This window comes from Marmota monax, unplaced genomic scaffold (assembly GCF_021218885.2).
Source record: "Marmota monax isolate L192 unplaced genomic scaffold, Marmota_monax_Labrador192_F-V1.1 WCK01_AAM20220418_F8-fsc00023, whole genome shotgun sequence".
NCBI lineage: Eukaryota > Metazoa > Chordata > Mammalia > Rodentia > Sciuridae > Marmota > Marmota monax.
In genome coordinates, this window is record NW_026692907.1 from 11,963,597 (window position 1) to 11,979,931 (window position 16,335).

Consider the following 16,335-nt stretch of genomic DNA (forward strand, 5'->3'; position numbering starts at 1 on the left):
CATCAACCTGTATTTGTAATCATAAATTATTATCCCTTACCATTCCAGATAGATAAATATAAAATATATATTTATAAAATGAAATTCCATCTGATAATGGTGTAAACAAAATTGATTGAAAGGAAAACATTTAATACCAGAATCAGTTCAAATTGTCTCAAAGAATAATTTGTCTAAAATACCCATATAAGGATATCTTTTCTTTCTTGCCTTTAAGCAGTCATCATTTTCCAAAGTTGTACTGATTATGTTAATAGAAAGAATAAATCTGACATAACTTTCCTATGTACATACATGAATATACCACAATGAATCTCAACATCATGTACATCCACAAGACTGGAATCCTAATTAGAATAAAATATATTCCATGTTTGTACAAATATATCAAAATAGTCTATTGTTGGGTACAACTAGAAAGAAAAAATTAAAAACAGAGATTGACAGGGAAGCTAAATAATAATCTGTGCATATTCTTACTTATTAGTAATCGAACTTTTAGCTCAAGCTCAAGTGTGAACCTCACTGTTTTAAAGATAATAAAAAGTTTTGTATTTGGTACCCTGATAGTATATTCTTTTAGAAACATGATTGAATGGTAAAAGCATTGATCCAAAGTCTTGAACTCTAGAACTGCTATTTCAGTAAACTCCGCCTTAAACTTTGAGCTTGTATAACCTTTGTTTACCTCAATTTCTCTGTTTATTAAAATGACTAATTAGCTCAGTGGCAGAATGCTTGACTAGCATATGTGAAACCCTGGGTTTAATGCCCAGTATAGAAAAAAAAAGACTCTTAATTCATATCTAATCCACATTACCTCATAGGAATATATTTGAAATATCATATATAATGACATATTTGTGTCATTGGCACTAAAGATTAATTCAAATAATTTGTTACATCTTAATTTCTCAGAGTTAAAAATACACGTTTTATGCCCCAAAGTTGTGATAGTGCATGTGATTAATGACTAATGAAACTTGGCCTATTAAAACATAACTCATCAGTTAGTTTTAGTAATGTTCACCAGTTAGTTTTAGTAATGTTCATAGTTCAACAGTAATGATCAAATCTTAAGATCTTAAGTTTAAGAAGAAATCTTTAAAGATAAAAATACATGTGAAAAACTTAACATTGTTGATAATTAAGCAAAAATAAAATAAAAGGAAATAGAGAAAATATATGGAAAGGGTGGTTGATATCTAAAATAGTCAAAAGAATTTATTAAAATAAGTAAGAAAAATGCCCAGTCTGCAGTACATCTCTGAGAATAGGAGATGAATAAACAGTTCTCATGAAAGGAAACAAATACAATAAACATAGGGGAAATGTTCAGTATTACAAGAAGTAAGCAGAGAAATTCAAATTAATATAAAAGTATTACAATATCATTTTTGGTTAGAAAATACTTGTAGCATTTAAAATATATAGAATGAATGTTTTATGTATCCATACCTTGCTTAAGAAATCATCTCTCATCATCCCCCAATTTTTTTTCGTAACACAGTATGGATCAAGTAATGGTAAAAATTATTATAGTGTATGTCACTGGTGGTCTTGTAAAATTAGCATCATTGTTTTACAAAGCAATGTGGGAATACATGTCAAAACACTTAAATTATAGATGCTTTTTTTCCTAAAAGTTCTCAGGGAAATAATTCATCAGAAGAGAAACATACTATTTTAGCATTATCTGTGTTGATGAGAAATTGGAAATAACATAATCACCCAACAATTTAGAAATAGTTAAGCAAATAATGGCATGTCCACTCAATTTTTAATCATAGACCCAGCTAAGTCAAAAAGGTACAGTTCTGTAGCATTAAGCACATTCACACTGTTGTGCAACTATTAGTACTTTTCATGTCCAAGGCTTTGTTATTTGAAACTTGGCCTATTAAAACATAATTCACCATTTCTTTTTCTCTCAGCCCCTTGAAACTACCATTCTACTTTCTGATTTTGACTATTCTAGGTACTTCCTATAAGTGGAATCCTATAATATTTGTCCCTTTGTGTCTTGCTTAGTTCACTTAGCTTAATGTCTCTTTCATCCATGTGTATAGCATGTGTCAGAATTTCATTCCATTTTGGGGTTAAAAAATATGTAAATGTATGAATATGCCATACTTTGACTATGTATTCATCCATTAATGATGGACATTAGAATAATTTCACCCCTTGGCTATTGTGACCAGGGTTGCTATGAAAATTTATGTATAAATATCTGTTTTGAGTCCCTGCTTCCAATTCTTTCAGATGTATACCCAGAAATGGAATTACTAGATCATATGGAATTCTATGTTTTTTTCTGGCCTTAAGCTTGAAATTTTTTTTTTTTGAGGAATTAACATACCATTTTCCACAGTGGCTTTACCATTTTATATTCTTATGAGCCATGCACAAGGGTTCCAGTTTCTCCACATGCCTACCAATACTTCTTATTTTCTTTCTTTTCTATTCTTTTTATCTTTCTCCTTGTATTATAACCATTCAAATGAGTGGTAAAAGTATTATCACATTATGGTTCTGATTGGACTTCTCCTAATGGTTAGTGATGGTTGGTTGCACATCCTTTCAAGTGCTTATTGGTAGTCTGTATATCTTTAAAGATATACAGTTCATTCAGTTCCTTTGCCCATTTTTAAAGATCTGGTTCTTTGGGTTTTTTTTTTTTCTTTATACATTTACAATTTTTAATTGACATAATAATTGTACATTTTTGTGGAGTAGAGTGTGATACTTCAATACATATATTCACGGTAAAACAGGGTAATTAATATTTTTTTGTTGTTGATTTTTAGTTCTTTATGTATTCTGGATACAATTTCCTTTTCAGGTAATTTCAAATAATTTTCCCCGTTACATGAGTTACCTCTTTACTCTTTTGATAATGTCCATTGAAGCACAAGTTTTTAGTTTTGATGAAGTCCGGTTTACCTAATTTTTCTTTTGTTGCCTGTGCTTTTGGTGTCACACAAGAAATCATTGCCAAAGAGAATGTCAGCTTTCCCTCTGTTTTCTTCTTAAAGTTTTGTAGTTTTAGACTTATCTTTAGGTTTTCCATCCATTTTGAGTTAATTTCTCTATTTGGTATAAGAGCTCAAATTCATTCTTTTTCATGTGGATATTCAGTTTCCCAGCCCCATTCATTGAAAAGACTGTCCTTCCCCTTATTTTATGGTCTTGGCACCCTTGTTGAAAATTATTTGATCACATATTTGAGTGGTTATTTCTAGACTGTCCATTGTATTCTATTGGTTTATACGTCTGTCTTTATGCCAGTACCACGCTATTTTGATTACTGTGGTTTTGTAGTAAGTTTTGAAATCAGAAAGTGTGACTCCTCCAACTTTTTTTTTCAGTAGCAGAATATTTTGAATATAAAAACAAAAACATAAAATGATATTTGTTAAAATGTAAAAACATACGTCTCTGTATAAGGTCACTATTAGAAAGGACTATATAGAAATCAGAGTAGGATGTAAAATTATAGGGATTTTTTTCTATTTTATATTTCTTATTTTAAATGTATTAAAATATTAAAATAATTGTGACATGGAAAATGATGCATAAGTATATGTTAATATAATGTAGTCTTTAAAAAATGAGCAAGAAATTAATTTCAATGTAAATTATTTTTGGCCTTGCTTTTTCAGTGCCATCGTAAATCTTTCTATAATGGATTAAAAATGTTTATGATGTTATTGTTATAGAGCTAATGCCTGCCCTTTGTATAGTTATCAATTTTATTAAAGCCTTGAGCCTAATATCTATATGTCTTTACAAATATCATTTAAAATCTTTCTTTATAAAATCACTTCAAAGCCTCATTAGCATTCTATTTTTGGCATTATGAATAGAACAGAAATATGTCTTAGATTAGTTAGGCAAGCCTACTAATTATAAAGTGAAAAGCATTTTGCATACATGGTACAGTTTCTCAGTTTCAATAAAGAATTCTTGCTCTCCAGCAAGAATATAGCTCAGTTGGTAGAGTCCTTGCCTCACATGACAAGGCCCTGGGTTCAGTCCCCAGCACTACACACACACAAAAAAAACAATAACAACAGCAAAATTCTATACTTTCTGTTCAATGTGCCATTTTCAAATTTTACTTTATTCTAGTTATAAGATTCTTTATAGACACATTATTTCAGACTAGGAGAAGGAATTTATCTAGACTACGAAGTAGTGGAAGCAATATAGAAAGGTCTTTCTTCAAAATGATATTTTATATTTATTAGCATAATTCTGTAGCTATGAAACTTTTATTCAGTGTTCTTCTAGTCACCTTGATTTGAATATTTACTTTGGTTGTTGTAAACTTTATCTTTAAATACAATATCACTTTTTCTTTCAATACATTTGTTTTAGTATTTCTTACCTCTTCATTCTTACTGTGATCCCAGCAGTACTCTTAAATTATTACACACATATATATTTATTGCTTTGCTTCAATACTTCTTCCACTTTGGTGAACTTTGTTTTTCTTATTTATTCTCCATTATATAACTTTCAAATGATGTTGATTCTTCATTGCATAGTTCACTGATTGCTCACTCAGTTTATAGCAATGTCACCCCTCCATTAATCAGACCATATATATTTGTTGAGCATCTACAATATGCCAGTTATGACTAATTTCTGTCATGCCTATTACTTTCCTAAGCTGCGCATTCTTGGAGGGCAATGACATTTTTAAAAATATCTTCCTTGGATTTCTTCTTATTAACTATGCTAGAAACAATAAATATTGTTTGAATATTATTGTTTTTCATTTCAGGACTGGCAATACATACAATCAAAAGGCTGCTTTTTCTTAGAAGAGGATGGTGAAATCATTAGTCATCAATACAGGATGCAAATAGCTCAAAAATCCATGATTTATCTAACAATTAAGCCATTAAACCTGAGTCAAGTCGAAGGCAAGTTTAAATTTTCTATTTATTTTTTAAAATATCAACTTGTACCCTCTCTTAAAACATTTATATGAGTACTTAGTAGTCTTTGTTAGTGAAGAAAATAGTCTGCCTAGGTAAGAAACAAATAATTATGTTGCAAGAAAGATAGTGTTACTTTATACATTGACTGTATTACCAGTTGCTTTGTTTCTGTTTGTGTTTAAAGTATGTTTTATTAAAATAAAATGTTACCTGTTTCTTCATGATATAGAATTAATGTTAATATGCTAATTAATCTTAGTCTTTTCCATTTATTATTTTAAAATTAATATGTCTAACAGAAGTTCTATAGGAGCATAATTTGGGATATAAAACTGCAAGTAATTTTGGGGGGAGGGGTACTGGGGATTGAACTCAGGGGCACTTGACCACAGAGCTATATCCCCAGACCTATTTTGTATTTTATGTAGAGACAGGGTCTCACTGAGTTGCTTAGCACCTCACGTTTGCTGAGGCTACCTTTGAACCAATAATCCTGCCTCGGCCTTCCAAGCCACTGGTATTATAGGCATGTGCCACTGTGCCTGACTTGCAAGTAATTTTTAATATCTTTGAAGTCCATGTCTGTGACTGAGACAATCTTTATTAATAATCTTTACATTCTTTTTTAGTTAAAAATTAGTAATTTCATACCATCTAAAAAGTTTATTAAAACTGGGCTGGGGGTCTGGGATTGTGGCTAAGCGGTAGAGCGCTTGCCTAGCATGTGGGAGGCCCTGGGTTCGATCCTCAGCACCACATAAAATAAATAAATAAAATAAAGATATTGTGTCCAACTACAACTGAAAAATAATTAAAAAAAAAAGAACTGGGCTGGGGATATGGCTCAGTTGGTAGAGTGCTAACGTTGTATGCACAAAGCCCTGGGTTCAATCCCCAGCACCACACACAAAAAAACTGTTGATATAGAATTTTTAATCAGTGAAAGATGTCTCTAGGGGTGCTTTGCCCAAATATCCTTTTATATTGATTGTTCCAAGTCAATCTTTTATTTTTTCATATAAACATTTTATTGCTAGAGGGAGTTTCCCCTACCTCCTAAAGCAGTGATTTTGAAAGTTTTCCCTGTATGTTTTGTCATTTACTTAAAATACAATGTAGTTGATACTTTAAAATAATAATTTCAGTAGTAATTTTTCAGAGGTGAATCAAGATAGTCATGCAAATTTAGCCTTAAGTCTCTGTATTCTTATGAATTATTCTTTTATTCATTTATTTATTAAGTATTTATTGAGAGACGTATATGCCAAGCATCAATTTAGGTGTATTAGAGTACAAAAAAAGACAAAAATAACCCTTCTCATTAACTTATGTTTTAGTGAGGGTAGCAATACATAAATGTAATAAATAGGAAAAAGCATGAAATGTTAGAAAGTAATAAGTGCTATGGGAAAAAACTCAGAGGGGAAAAGGGTGTGAATGTTTATGGTAAGTGGGTTGCTGTTAAAATGGATTCAGTCTATGCTTTGTTAAGAAAGTGATGTATGATCTCAGTGACCTAGGAGGCTGCGACAGGGAGGTTGCAATTTTGAGGCCAGGCTCAACAAATCAGTGAGGCCCTAAGCAATGTGGTAAGGTCCTGTCTCAAAAAATGAAAAAAAAAACTGGGGTGTAGCTCAGTGGTAAAGCACTCCGGAGTTCAATCCCTAATATCAATAGATAGATAGATAACAGACATATGAACAAAGACTTTGAAATAGGTTTATCAATTATCAACTGATTCATAACAAAGTTTTCCAAAACTCAGTGACTTAAAAACAACTGAATATTTGTTTACTCTGTATGTGTAGTAGATAGTTCTTATAGTCTGAACCAGGCAGGCTTGGCTTTTCTCTATAGGGCAATCTCATATATCTGTGGTCAACTACAGGTTAGTTTATGGCTGGCCTTTGCTGATCTTGGCTGGGTTCTTTCCTGTATATAGTATCTCAGCTGGGACAGCTTGACTCTGCTTCAGATGACTTCTCATCCTCCAGTAAGCTAGCCTGTCCTTGTTCTCATGGTGTAACAAGAATCTACAAAAGAAAAACAGAAAGCACAATAGGATCTTCTGAGGTCTAGGCTCAGAATTGGTACAGTACACAGGCGAGTCCAGATTAATATTGTAGGGAAATAGACTTGATCTTTGATGGAGGAGCCACAAAATCACATTGCAAAAGGCTGTTAATACTTGAGGGACAGCCATTTTGCTGTCTTCCACAGAAGGCAAACAAATAAGTTTTATGGGTGTAGGGGTGGTGAAAAGGATGGGTGGAGGAGGTGGCAGAGCATTCCAGGTAGAGAAAGTACTGCATGCAGAGGCTTGAAGTGAGAGTATGCTGGTGTTGAAAGAATGGAGGCTAGCGTGTCTGGAATGTAGTTGGTAAGAAGAAAGTAATAGGAAATCAAGATGAGGAGGAACAAGGACATAAACTGGAAGGGATTTTTTTCCCCTAATGAGGACTTGGGCTTTTACTTAGAGAAATGAAGTTTTCCTTATGACTAGAATCAAAATTTTCTCTTTATCATTGATTTTTCAAGCAGTTTGAATATATAAGTGTTTTTTTGTTTTGTTGTTGATATAATTGTTTTGATTGGTGGATTTAATTGTTTGGCATTTATTCTGCGGAGGGTTCTCTGACCTTTTTGGATTTGTGACTTCTTGTCTTTCATTTTGTTTAGGAAATTTTCCTTTATTTCCTCAAATATTTTTTTGCCCTCTTTGTTCTTCCACTGGTTGATGCCTGACATCTCTTCCTTTGTTACACCACCACAGATAAGCCAGTGCTTATATCCAGGTCTCTCTTTTGAAAAGTCTGTCTCTCAGGCTGCTTAGTTGCCCTATGACCTCAAGTCTGATGAGTTCAAGAAAAGTTATAATTTTTTAAATATTTATTTAGTTGTAGATGAACATACAGTATCTTTATTTATTTTTATGTGGTGCTGAGGATTGAACCCACTGCCTTACACATACGAGGCAAGCACTTTACCACTGAGCTACAGCCTCAGCCCCAAGAAAAGTTATAATTTTGTAGTTTACTCACTTTTTCTTATTGTTTGAGCAATACTCTTAGTTTTCTACTGCAGTAGAAGATCATGAGTAGAAGGCAGGATATATTCTGACGTATATTTCAGCAAGAGCAGTCAGATTGATCTTTTGTTTGTTTGCATTTTTTTTTGTAGTTGTAGATGGACAGAATGCCTTTATTTTGTTTGTTTATTTTTATGTGGTGCTGAGGATTGAACCCAGTTCCCCACACGTGAAGGCAAGCACTCTGCCACTGAGCTACAGCCCCAGCCCCAGGTTGATCTTTTGAAAACATTTATGACTGAAGAGTAATCAAGAGATACCAAAGAGTCTACCTGGGATGTTATTGCAGAATTCTAGAAAAAGATGGCAATGTTTTGAACTAGGGTGTAGGCAGGAGAGGGGATAGAGATTCTGGGCATATTTTGAAAGTAGAACTAGAGGTATCCTGAGAACTGGTTTTGTATGTGAGAAAAGACAGGAGTTTAAAGATGATTCCAAGATTTTTGGATTGAGCAATCAGAAGAATGAGTTACCATTCCTTCTGATACAGAGATGAGGATAGATGGTGGGTTTTTTTAAGGGATTCAAAAGGTCAAGAGTCCATTTTTACAAACAGAAATTTGGTGAAAATGTCAAATAGGCATTTTGTTATATGGGACTGACATTTAAATGAAAGGTTCTAGCTGGAGATTTTAATTTTGGGGTTGTGAACACATAGATAGTTTCTTTTACCTGGGACCTAGCACAGGTAAGCCAGTGCTAATCCCATCTCTTCCAGAAAAGGTCTGCATTTCTTTGATTTTGGGTATCTTGGTTACTCTGCAGCTTGAGCTTTGGGGAGTTCAAGAAAAGTTAGGATTTTTAGAAAGTGAGTATATAGAGAATGTCTTCATAGGTCATTATATGTAGTATATGGCTTATTGCAAATGTTAAGATGTTTGCATATAAAATGGAGTGTGTATTTCTTTTTAAAAAATCCAAGGGGGAAATAACCTAACAGTTTCTTTTTTAAATAGGAAAAGAGCAAAAAGTGATTATTTATTTTAATGTGTTTGGGTATTTTTGTTTGTAGGAAAACTATCCCCTTGGTCATCAGTTGATACTGCCTTATATATTCTTAAGGAAAATGAAAGTCAATCAAATCTACAGCTCGTGTGTTTTACTGAACAACGAAATAGAGAAGTATACATATTTATTTTCTAATTTTAATTTTAAAATCTAGTAATAACTCAAGTTTAGGGAAAATTATCATTTTTCTGTATTTATTTTTTTTAATTTATATTCTACCAATTAAGTTATACAGCACTTAAATAAGTAGATATATATATATATATGTATGTGTTTGTGTGTGTATATATATATATGTGTGTGTGTGTGTATATATATATATATATATATGTTTTATTAATTGTGAAGGACATTTTCTTGTTTGCTGAGATTTTTAAGTATTGAGGATTAATTGGCAGGTTTGACTTCATTACTTGTAAGTTGTTTGAAATCATATTTTATTTTCCACTTTTCTAAATGCCCTATACCTCACATGTGAACATTTTTTTTTGTTATGCTTAATAAAAAAGATTGATACCAGTAGATGCCCCCCTCCCAAATACAAGCAATTCCAAAATTTGGAAAAGTTGCTCTAAATGTTTGTCTTACTTATACTAGTACTGCAAAATAGAAAAAGATTACTATCCTCAGGCTTGACTCATAGAGTCTATATTATAGACTCAAAAATTGACTGATGTAAAGAAATGCTTTTAAATGTTTTTATATGATACCCTTGGAGTTGTTCTTATATTTTCTAATTATATATTTACTCAAAGGCCAAATATGTGAAGTAGATACATAAATGTGACTGTTTATTTTATGAGGTCTACAAAATACATCTGCTACACAACAACAGAAATAATACTATTCAAGGGCTTACTGCAATATCATATTTAATCTTTATATAGGCCCAACAACAGACAAACATTCCCCTGATGGAATGTTATATAAAAGTCTTTATTGTAGGCTTCCTAACAGACAAGAATAGTTATAGGCAAGAAATAAATAAAATGGCAGAAGTTAATGTTTTGACTCTTCTTCAGAACTGACTATAATGTTAAGTTCAAGATAAAGCATCACCTAAAACAATGGCTTTTCCCATTTTGTTATGGATGAAATTGCTTTCTCATGAGATTGTATGTGTTTAAAAAAAAATTAGTGGTAGCAAGGCCATAATAAAGTTTGAAAGAGTTTCTGTTTACCACTTTAGTATATAGACTTCTGTGTATTGGTAATATGTCATTGATAAAGGACTTTTTAATCTGTATTTTTAGTTTCAAATTATTTAAGAAGAGTTTGGTGCCCATGAAAAACTTTCTGTTTGCCATTCATATGTTAGTAAGCGGTGAAATCTTTTTTTTTTAAAGTCTTGTATATAAGTCCACACCTGGACAATCTAAAAGATTGTGGTTTCCAAAAGATGGATTGGTAAATGTTTAGTCTTCAAAATGACCTTCAGTTATACTGATTGTATCTTGTATCAAAGTAGGACATGGTGACCTTAGGATTATGGTTCCCCTTACAAGTCAGGGCAGAAATAATGCTGTATTTTGAGTATGAAACTCCAGGATGAACTAAACTATGCCTGGGTTTTGAAATGAATTTTTGGACACAATACCTGACAGAATTCCTCTGGGCTGGTCCATATTAAAGGGCAAATAATTGTGTTTAGCTCTTATACATAATTAGAAAATACATAGGTTTAATATATTTGACAGATGAACCTTGTTTATATGAAATGTTTAGGTTCCAGAAAGCTCTTAGGAGGTATAGAGAGGAATACTATTTGCTTTCTTTTATAGGAAACTAAAATGTTTTCGTATACAAATGTCTTGGTACTACATTATAAATATCTAATATTTGATAGAAAATATAGTTTTATATAAGGCAGGATTATCTGGGATTCTGCATCTTCTTTTAATAGTACATGTTACATAAGTAGTAAAATACCACTCTATGTAATTGGGTTTTTACAAAAATGTTTAATTCATACAAATAATGGACTATTTAAATTTAAACAATTTTTATTTTGTGTCTTTGGAATCTGGTTTACATATTATATATTTATATTTCAATCCTTGCAGGAAACCATAATCTGGAAATTTTACTTTTCTCAAAGGAGCTCAGTGTTTGTATTAAAAAATTATCCTAAGATTAGTCTTTTTTCTCTTTGAAGACATTTTCATTATAAACATATTTGAAGATTACTGGGGAAGATTTAGAAGATATATAACTTCTATCTATTATAGTTTTAGGCAATTTTTAAAATATATAAAGAACTAAATCCAACAGTCTTGTACTTGGATTACTATTAAGAAAATAATTTGAAGCCTGTGAAAGATTTATAGAACTATAATAGAATAGGTGAACATTGATTTTAAAAATAATTTCTAATGCTTCCCTTTCAGAAGAAAATTAAAAGTCATCAAGACTCATGTTGTTTTGTTTTGTTTAATTCTTTTGAGAAAAGGTGTTTGGATGGACTGGTGAACTAGGACCTGGAATTTACTGGTTAATTCCTTCTACAACTGGCTGTAGACTAAAAAAAGAAGGAAAACCAACAACAGAAGAAGCCCAACTTGTGTATAGAGATGAAACAGGAGAATTATTTCTTACAGAGGAATTTAGGTAAGTTTTTGTTTTTTAAGTTTAAACTGGAGCAGCTGGGCTCAATGGCACATGCCTGTAATCCAGGTTGAGGTAGAAAGATTGAAGTTCAAGGTCGGCTTCTCAGTTTAACAAGATATTGTCTCAAAAATAAAATAAAAAGGGCTGGGGATGTAACTCAAAGGTAGAGCACCACTGGGTTCAATTCCCAGTACAGTTAAAAAAAGATTTGAACTCTAACATCTAGACCAGTAGCCTGTCTTTCTACCTTTCCTTTGTTTAGCTCCCACCCCATCCTCATATTTTAATTCAGTAACTCAATTCTTGTGAAAATGTAGATGAACCTGGAAATTATTATGCTAAAGAAATAAAGCAGGTTCACAAAGACAGATACTTCATGATATTGTTTACATATAGAATCTAAAACAGTAAAACTCATATAAGCAAAGAATAGAATGATAGTTACCAGGGTCTAGGTGTAGTGGGAGGATTGGGAGATGTTGGTTGAAGGATACAAAATTTCATTTAGGCAGGAGGAATAATAATAAGAAGAATATCTGTTGCATAACTGGTGACTATAGTTTACAACATTGTACTGTAAACATGAAAATTACAAAACCACCCTAAGATACCATCTCACTCCAGTAAGATTGGCAGCCATTATGAAGTCAAACAACAACAAGTGCTGGAGAGGATGTGGGGAAAAGGGTACTCTTGTACATTGCTGGTGGGACTGCAAACTGGTGCGGCCAATTTGGAAAGCAGTATGGAGATTCCTGGGAAATATGGGAATGGAACCACCATTTGACCCAGCTATTGCCCTTCTCGGACTATTCCCTGAAGACCTTAAAAGAGCGTACTACAGGGATACTGCTACATCGATGTTCATAGCAGCACAATTCACAATTGCTAGACTGTGGAACCAACCCAGATGCCCTTCAATAGATGAATGGATAAAAAAAATGTGGCATTTATACACCATGGAGTATTACGCAGCACTAAAAAATGACAAAATCATGGAATTTGCAGGGAAATGGATGGCACTAGAGCAGATTATGCTTAGTGAAGCTAGCCAATCCCTAAAAAACAAATACCAAATGTCTTCTTTGATATAATGAGAGCAACTAAGAACAGAGCAGGGAGGAAGAGCAGGAAGAAAAGATTAACATTAAACAGATACATGAGGTGGGAGGGAAAGGGAGAGAAAAGGGAAATTGCATGGTAATGGAGGGAGACCCTCATTGTTATACAAAATTACATATAAGAGGGGAATGGGAAAATAAACAAGGAGAGAAATGAATTACAGTAGATGGGGTAGAGAGAGAAGATGGGAGGGGAGGGCAGGGGGGCTAGTAGAGGATAGGAAAGGTAGCAGAATACAACAGTTACTAATAGGGCATTATGTAAAAATGTGAATGTGTAACCGATGTGATTCTGCAATCTGTATTTGGGGTAAAATTGGTAGTTCATAACCAACTTGAATCTAATGTATGAAATATGATATGTCAAGAGCTTTGTAATGTTTTGAACAACCAATAAAAAATAAATAAATAAATAAATAATAGGTTATAAATATTCTCACCACAAAGAATATTTGAAATAACTTCTATATTATTTAGTCTGATTTAATCATTCCACAATATGTGTGTATGATGTTATGAGCCATGAATATATATTTTTAAAAGAACTTATTCCACTATGCAACTGAAAGTGTCCATCCATTCAAAAATCTGAGATTATCATTAATTTCTGGGTTCCAAACTTTTGACAAGTCAACATTAGTTACACATCTACTAACATCACTCCCACTAGACACTGCCTTTAGAAATAGATCCTGATAGTTGGATTCTAGATTTTGATAACTGTCAAATATGGAATCCAAAACTTAGGTAATTCTCCTTTTCCCTGGTTATCCATGTTAAGATTTGCCCATAGGCAGAGAGGAAAGGGAGGAAAAAAAGGAAATTACTAGTATTTATTAAGTTTCTACTCTGTATTAAGATACTATGACTGCTTTAGAAGTTTGTTTATATCATTTATTAGTAGACTGAGCCCAGAATGCACTTGGATACAGGATAGTTCACAAAAGTTACTTCCTTTGAATATTTTCCTCATAGCAACCTTCCTTAGTCTAGTTGTCTTAAAGACAAGAATTAATTTTCTATTTTTATAATTTTAGGTCAACTTTATTAGACATATTTGAAGTAATTGATTTAGATGGAAATGGTCTTCTTAGTCTTGAAGAATATAATTTTTTTGAATTGAGAACAAGTGGTGAGAAATGTGATGAAGATGCTTGGGCTATCTGCAAAGGTAGGCACTTCTCTTTTTCTAATGATGTGTAGAAAAATATATAACATTCTTTTATTCCTAAGAAGAAGCCAAACTTCTCAATGGAATATTATGATAGCATTTAGGATGGTTTAAAAATAGTAGCATTACATGTAGATTATAAAACTTAAAGGTTTATTTTTCTTAAACTGATGATGTGATACTTAAGTTAAAAGAAAATGTGAATTACTTAATTGTAATTTCATCTTTTAACCTATTCTGAGGCTTAAAGATGAAAAAAACTGTCCTAGTTCTTGATACCACTGAGCCATACCCTGTGCCCAGGAGAGGGCAGCAGAGAGTTAATAAACTGGAGTTAAAAAAATTAAGAGGTCCTGAAAGTTGTTTATACATTTTAAGAATTTCTTAATGGTATTTTTTTGTATTTGAGTTGAATTAAAAATTTCCATATTGAAGCCCCAAATGCCAAGATGGACAGAAAACATAATTGAAAATGAGACAAAGTCATTTGCCACTTAGGAGGAGTCTGGGATGAAGTAGGACCTGAGTATTTAAATCAAGTTTAAAGGGGAACAACAAAGCCATATCCAACTATAGATTACAGAACAAGAAGTATGAGGAGACCAGAATGCAGCATATGCTGTCCCTGGGATAGTAATATATGCTTCTCAAAATGGTTTAAGCTTGGGTGAGTCGGTAAGCCAGGTTGGAGTCTATTTATCTAAACAGCAAGTAGGGTAGAAATATTATATCATTAATATAAAAATTTTATATTGTACAACTTTTTAGGTAAAAATAGCCAAGTTAAATTAGCCAATGATAACAAATATGTATGTTGATTTATAATATTAAACTTTAACTAAGTTTGATAATATACATAATAGTGTTATCTTTAAGAAGGTATAAAAATTATCATAACTTTAATGATATAATCTCAATTTGTTGGCAACAAAGAACATACCATAAGAGTGAATCATAATTAGGTTGTTCTTATGGTGAAATTGTTGATAAATAAAATTCTAGTCTAATAGTTTAATTAAATTGGCAGTGTGAAAATTTATATTTTTTGAGAACTTTTCATTTATCAGGTTCTGATCTAAGCAATTCTACATATCAATTCTGTGAGGCAGTGCTATTTTATTCTTACATTACAAATAAGGAAATAGAATCAAAGAGACTGAATAGCTTAGCCAAAGTCACACAGCAAGAAAGTTTCACAGTTGGGTTTTATAGCTAAGCAGTCAGACTTCAGAACCTTAAGCTTCATGCTATCAAAAAGTTCCAAAAATGTTTAACTTAAAATGATTGGGGAGGTCTGGGGATGTAGCTCAGTGATAGAGTATTTGCCTAGTATGCATAAGGTCCTGGGTTCAATCCCCAGTACCAGATGGGAGAAAAAGATTTGAGGGGAATATCTCCTTCACTGACATTAATAATACTGCAAAGTAATGTGAGCTTTTTATTTTCTGAAATGTTTACCTTCATCATCACATGTAATATTATTTCAATCATTTTTCCCCTTGATAATAAAAATGTTATTTAGCTGTAAGATAATCTTTTTTTTTTTGAGATGGGATTTCATTTTGTTGCTGGGGCTGGCCTTAAACTTGGGACTGTAATGCCTTAGCCTCCTGAATAGCTGAGATATAGGTATGCATGCACCAACATGCTAAACTAAGATTATCTTAATTAATTTTTTTTTAGACTTAAAGGTAGCTTCACTTTTATTTTGTTCATAGTCTGTTATTTTGTTAGAGCAGTTTTAGATTTACAGAAAAATTGAGTAGGAAATATAGAGCTCTCCCATATATCTGTTCCCTATCCATCCTCACCAAGTTTCCCTTATTATTAACATCTTCAATTACTATGGTACATTTGTTATAATTAATGAGCCAATATGGATATATTATTATTAACTACAAGTTTATAGTTTATAAAAGGGTTCACTCTTGTGTGGGTTTTTATAAATATGTCATGTATCTGCCATTACAGTATTCTACAGAATAGTGTTACTGCCCTAAAATTTCCCTGAGCTCCATCTATTTACCTACTATCTGTCCCCCATACCTCTGGCAACCACTCATGTAATTTGCCTCTTCCAGAGTATCACATATTGGATCCACACAGTATGTACACTTTTCTGAGTGACTTCTTTAACTTTTAACAATGTGCATTTAAAATTCCTTCAGATCTTTTCATGGTTTTATAACTCATTTTCCTTTTTGCTAAATAATTTCTATTGTATAAATGCACCACAGTTTGTATCTATACACTCATTTATAGAAGAACATCTTGATGGCTTCCAGTTTTTAGTAATTATGAATACAGCTGCAACAAAACTTGTGTGCAGTTTTTTGTGCAGAGAGGTTTTCAACTCATTTAAATTCATTTTAATTTAGTGATTGCTGAATT

At 32.3% G+C, this 16,335-nt stretch overlaps 1 protein-coding gene across 6 annotated transcripts in view; it reads left to right on the forward strand.

Moving 5' to 3' along the window:
- The window catches only part of Efcab7 (EF-hand calcium binding domain 7), a 47,995-nt gene that overhangs the window by 15,005 nt on the left and 16,655 nt on the right, over positions 1–16,335 (forward strand). For all 6 annotated transcript variants that reach the window (XM_058581544.1, XM_046451177.2, XM_046451178.2 and 3 more), the window contains 4 exons: positions 4,790–4,931; positions 9,050–9,159; positions 11,495–11,652; positions 13,811–13,944. In XM_058581544.1, the coding sequence (XP_058437527.1) occupies positions 4,790–4,931; positions 9,050–9,159; positions 11,495–11,652; positions 13,811–13,944 (544 nt within the window). The remainder of the gene's footprint in view (positions 1–4,789; positions 4,932–9,049; positions 9,160–11,494; positions 11,653–13,810; positions 13,945–16,335) is intronic.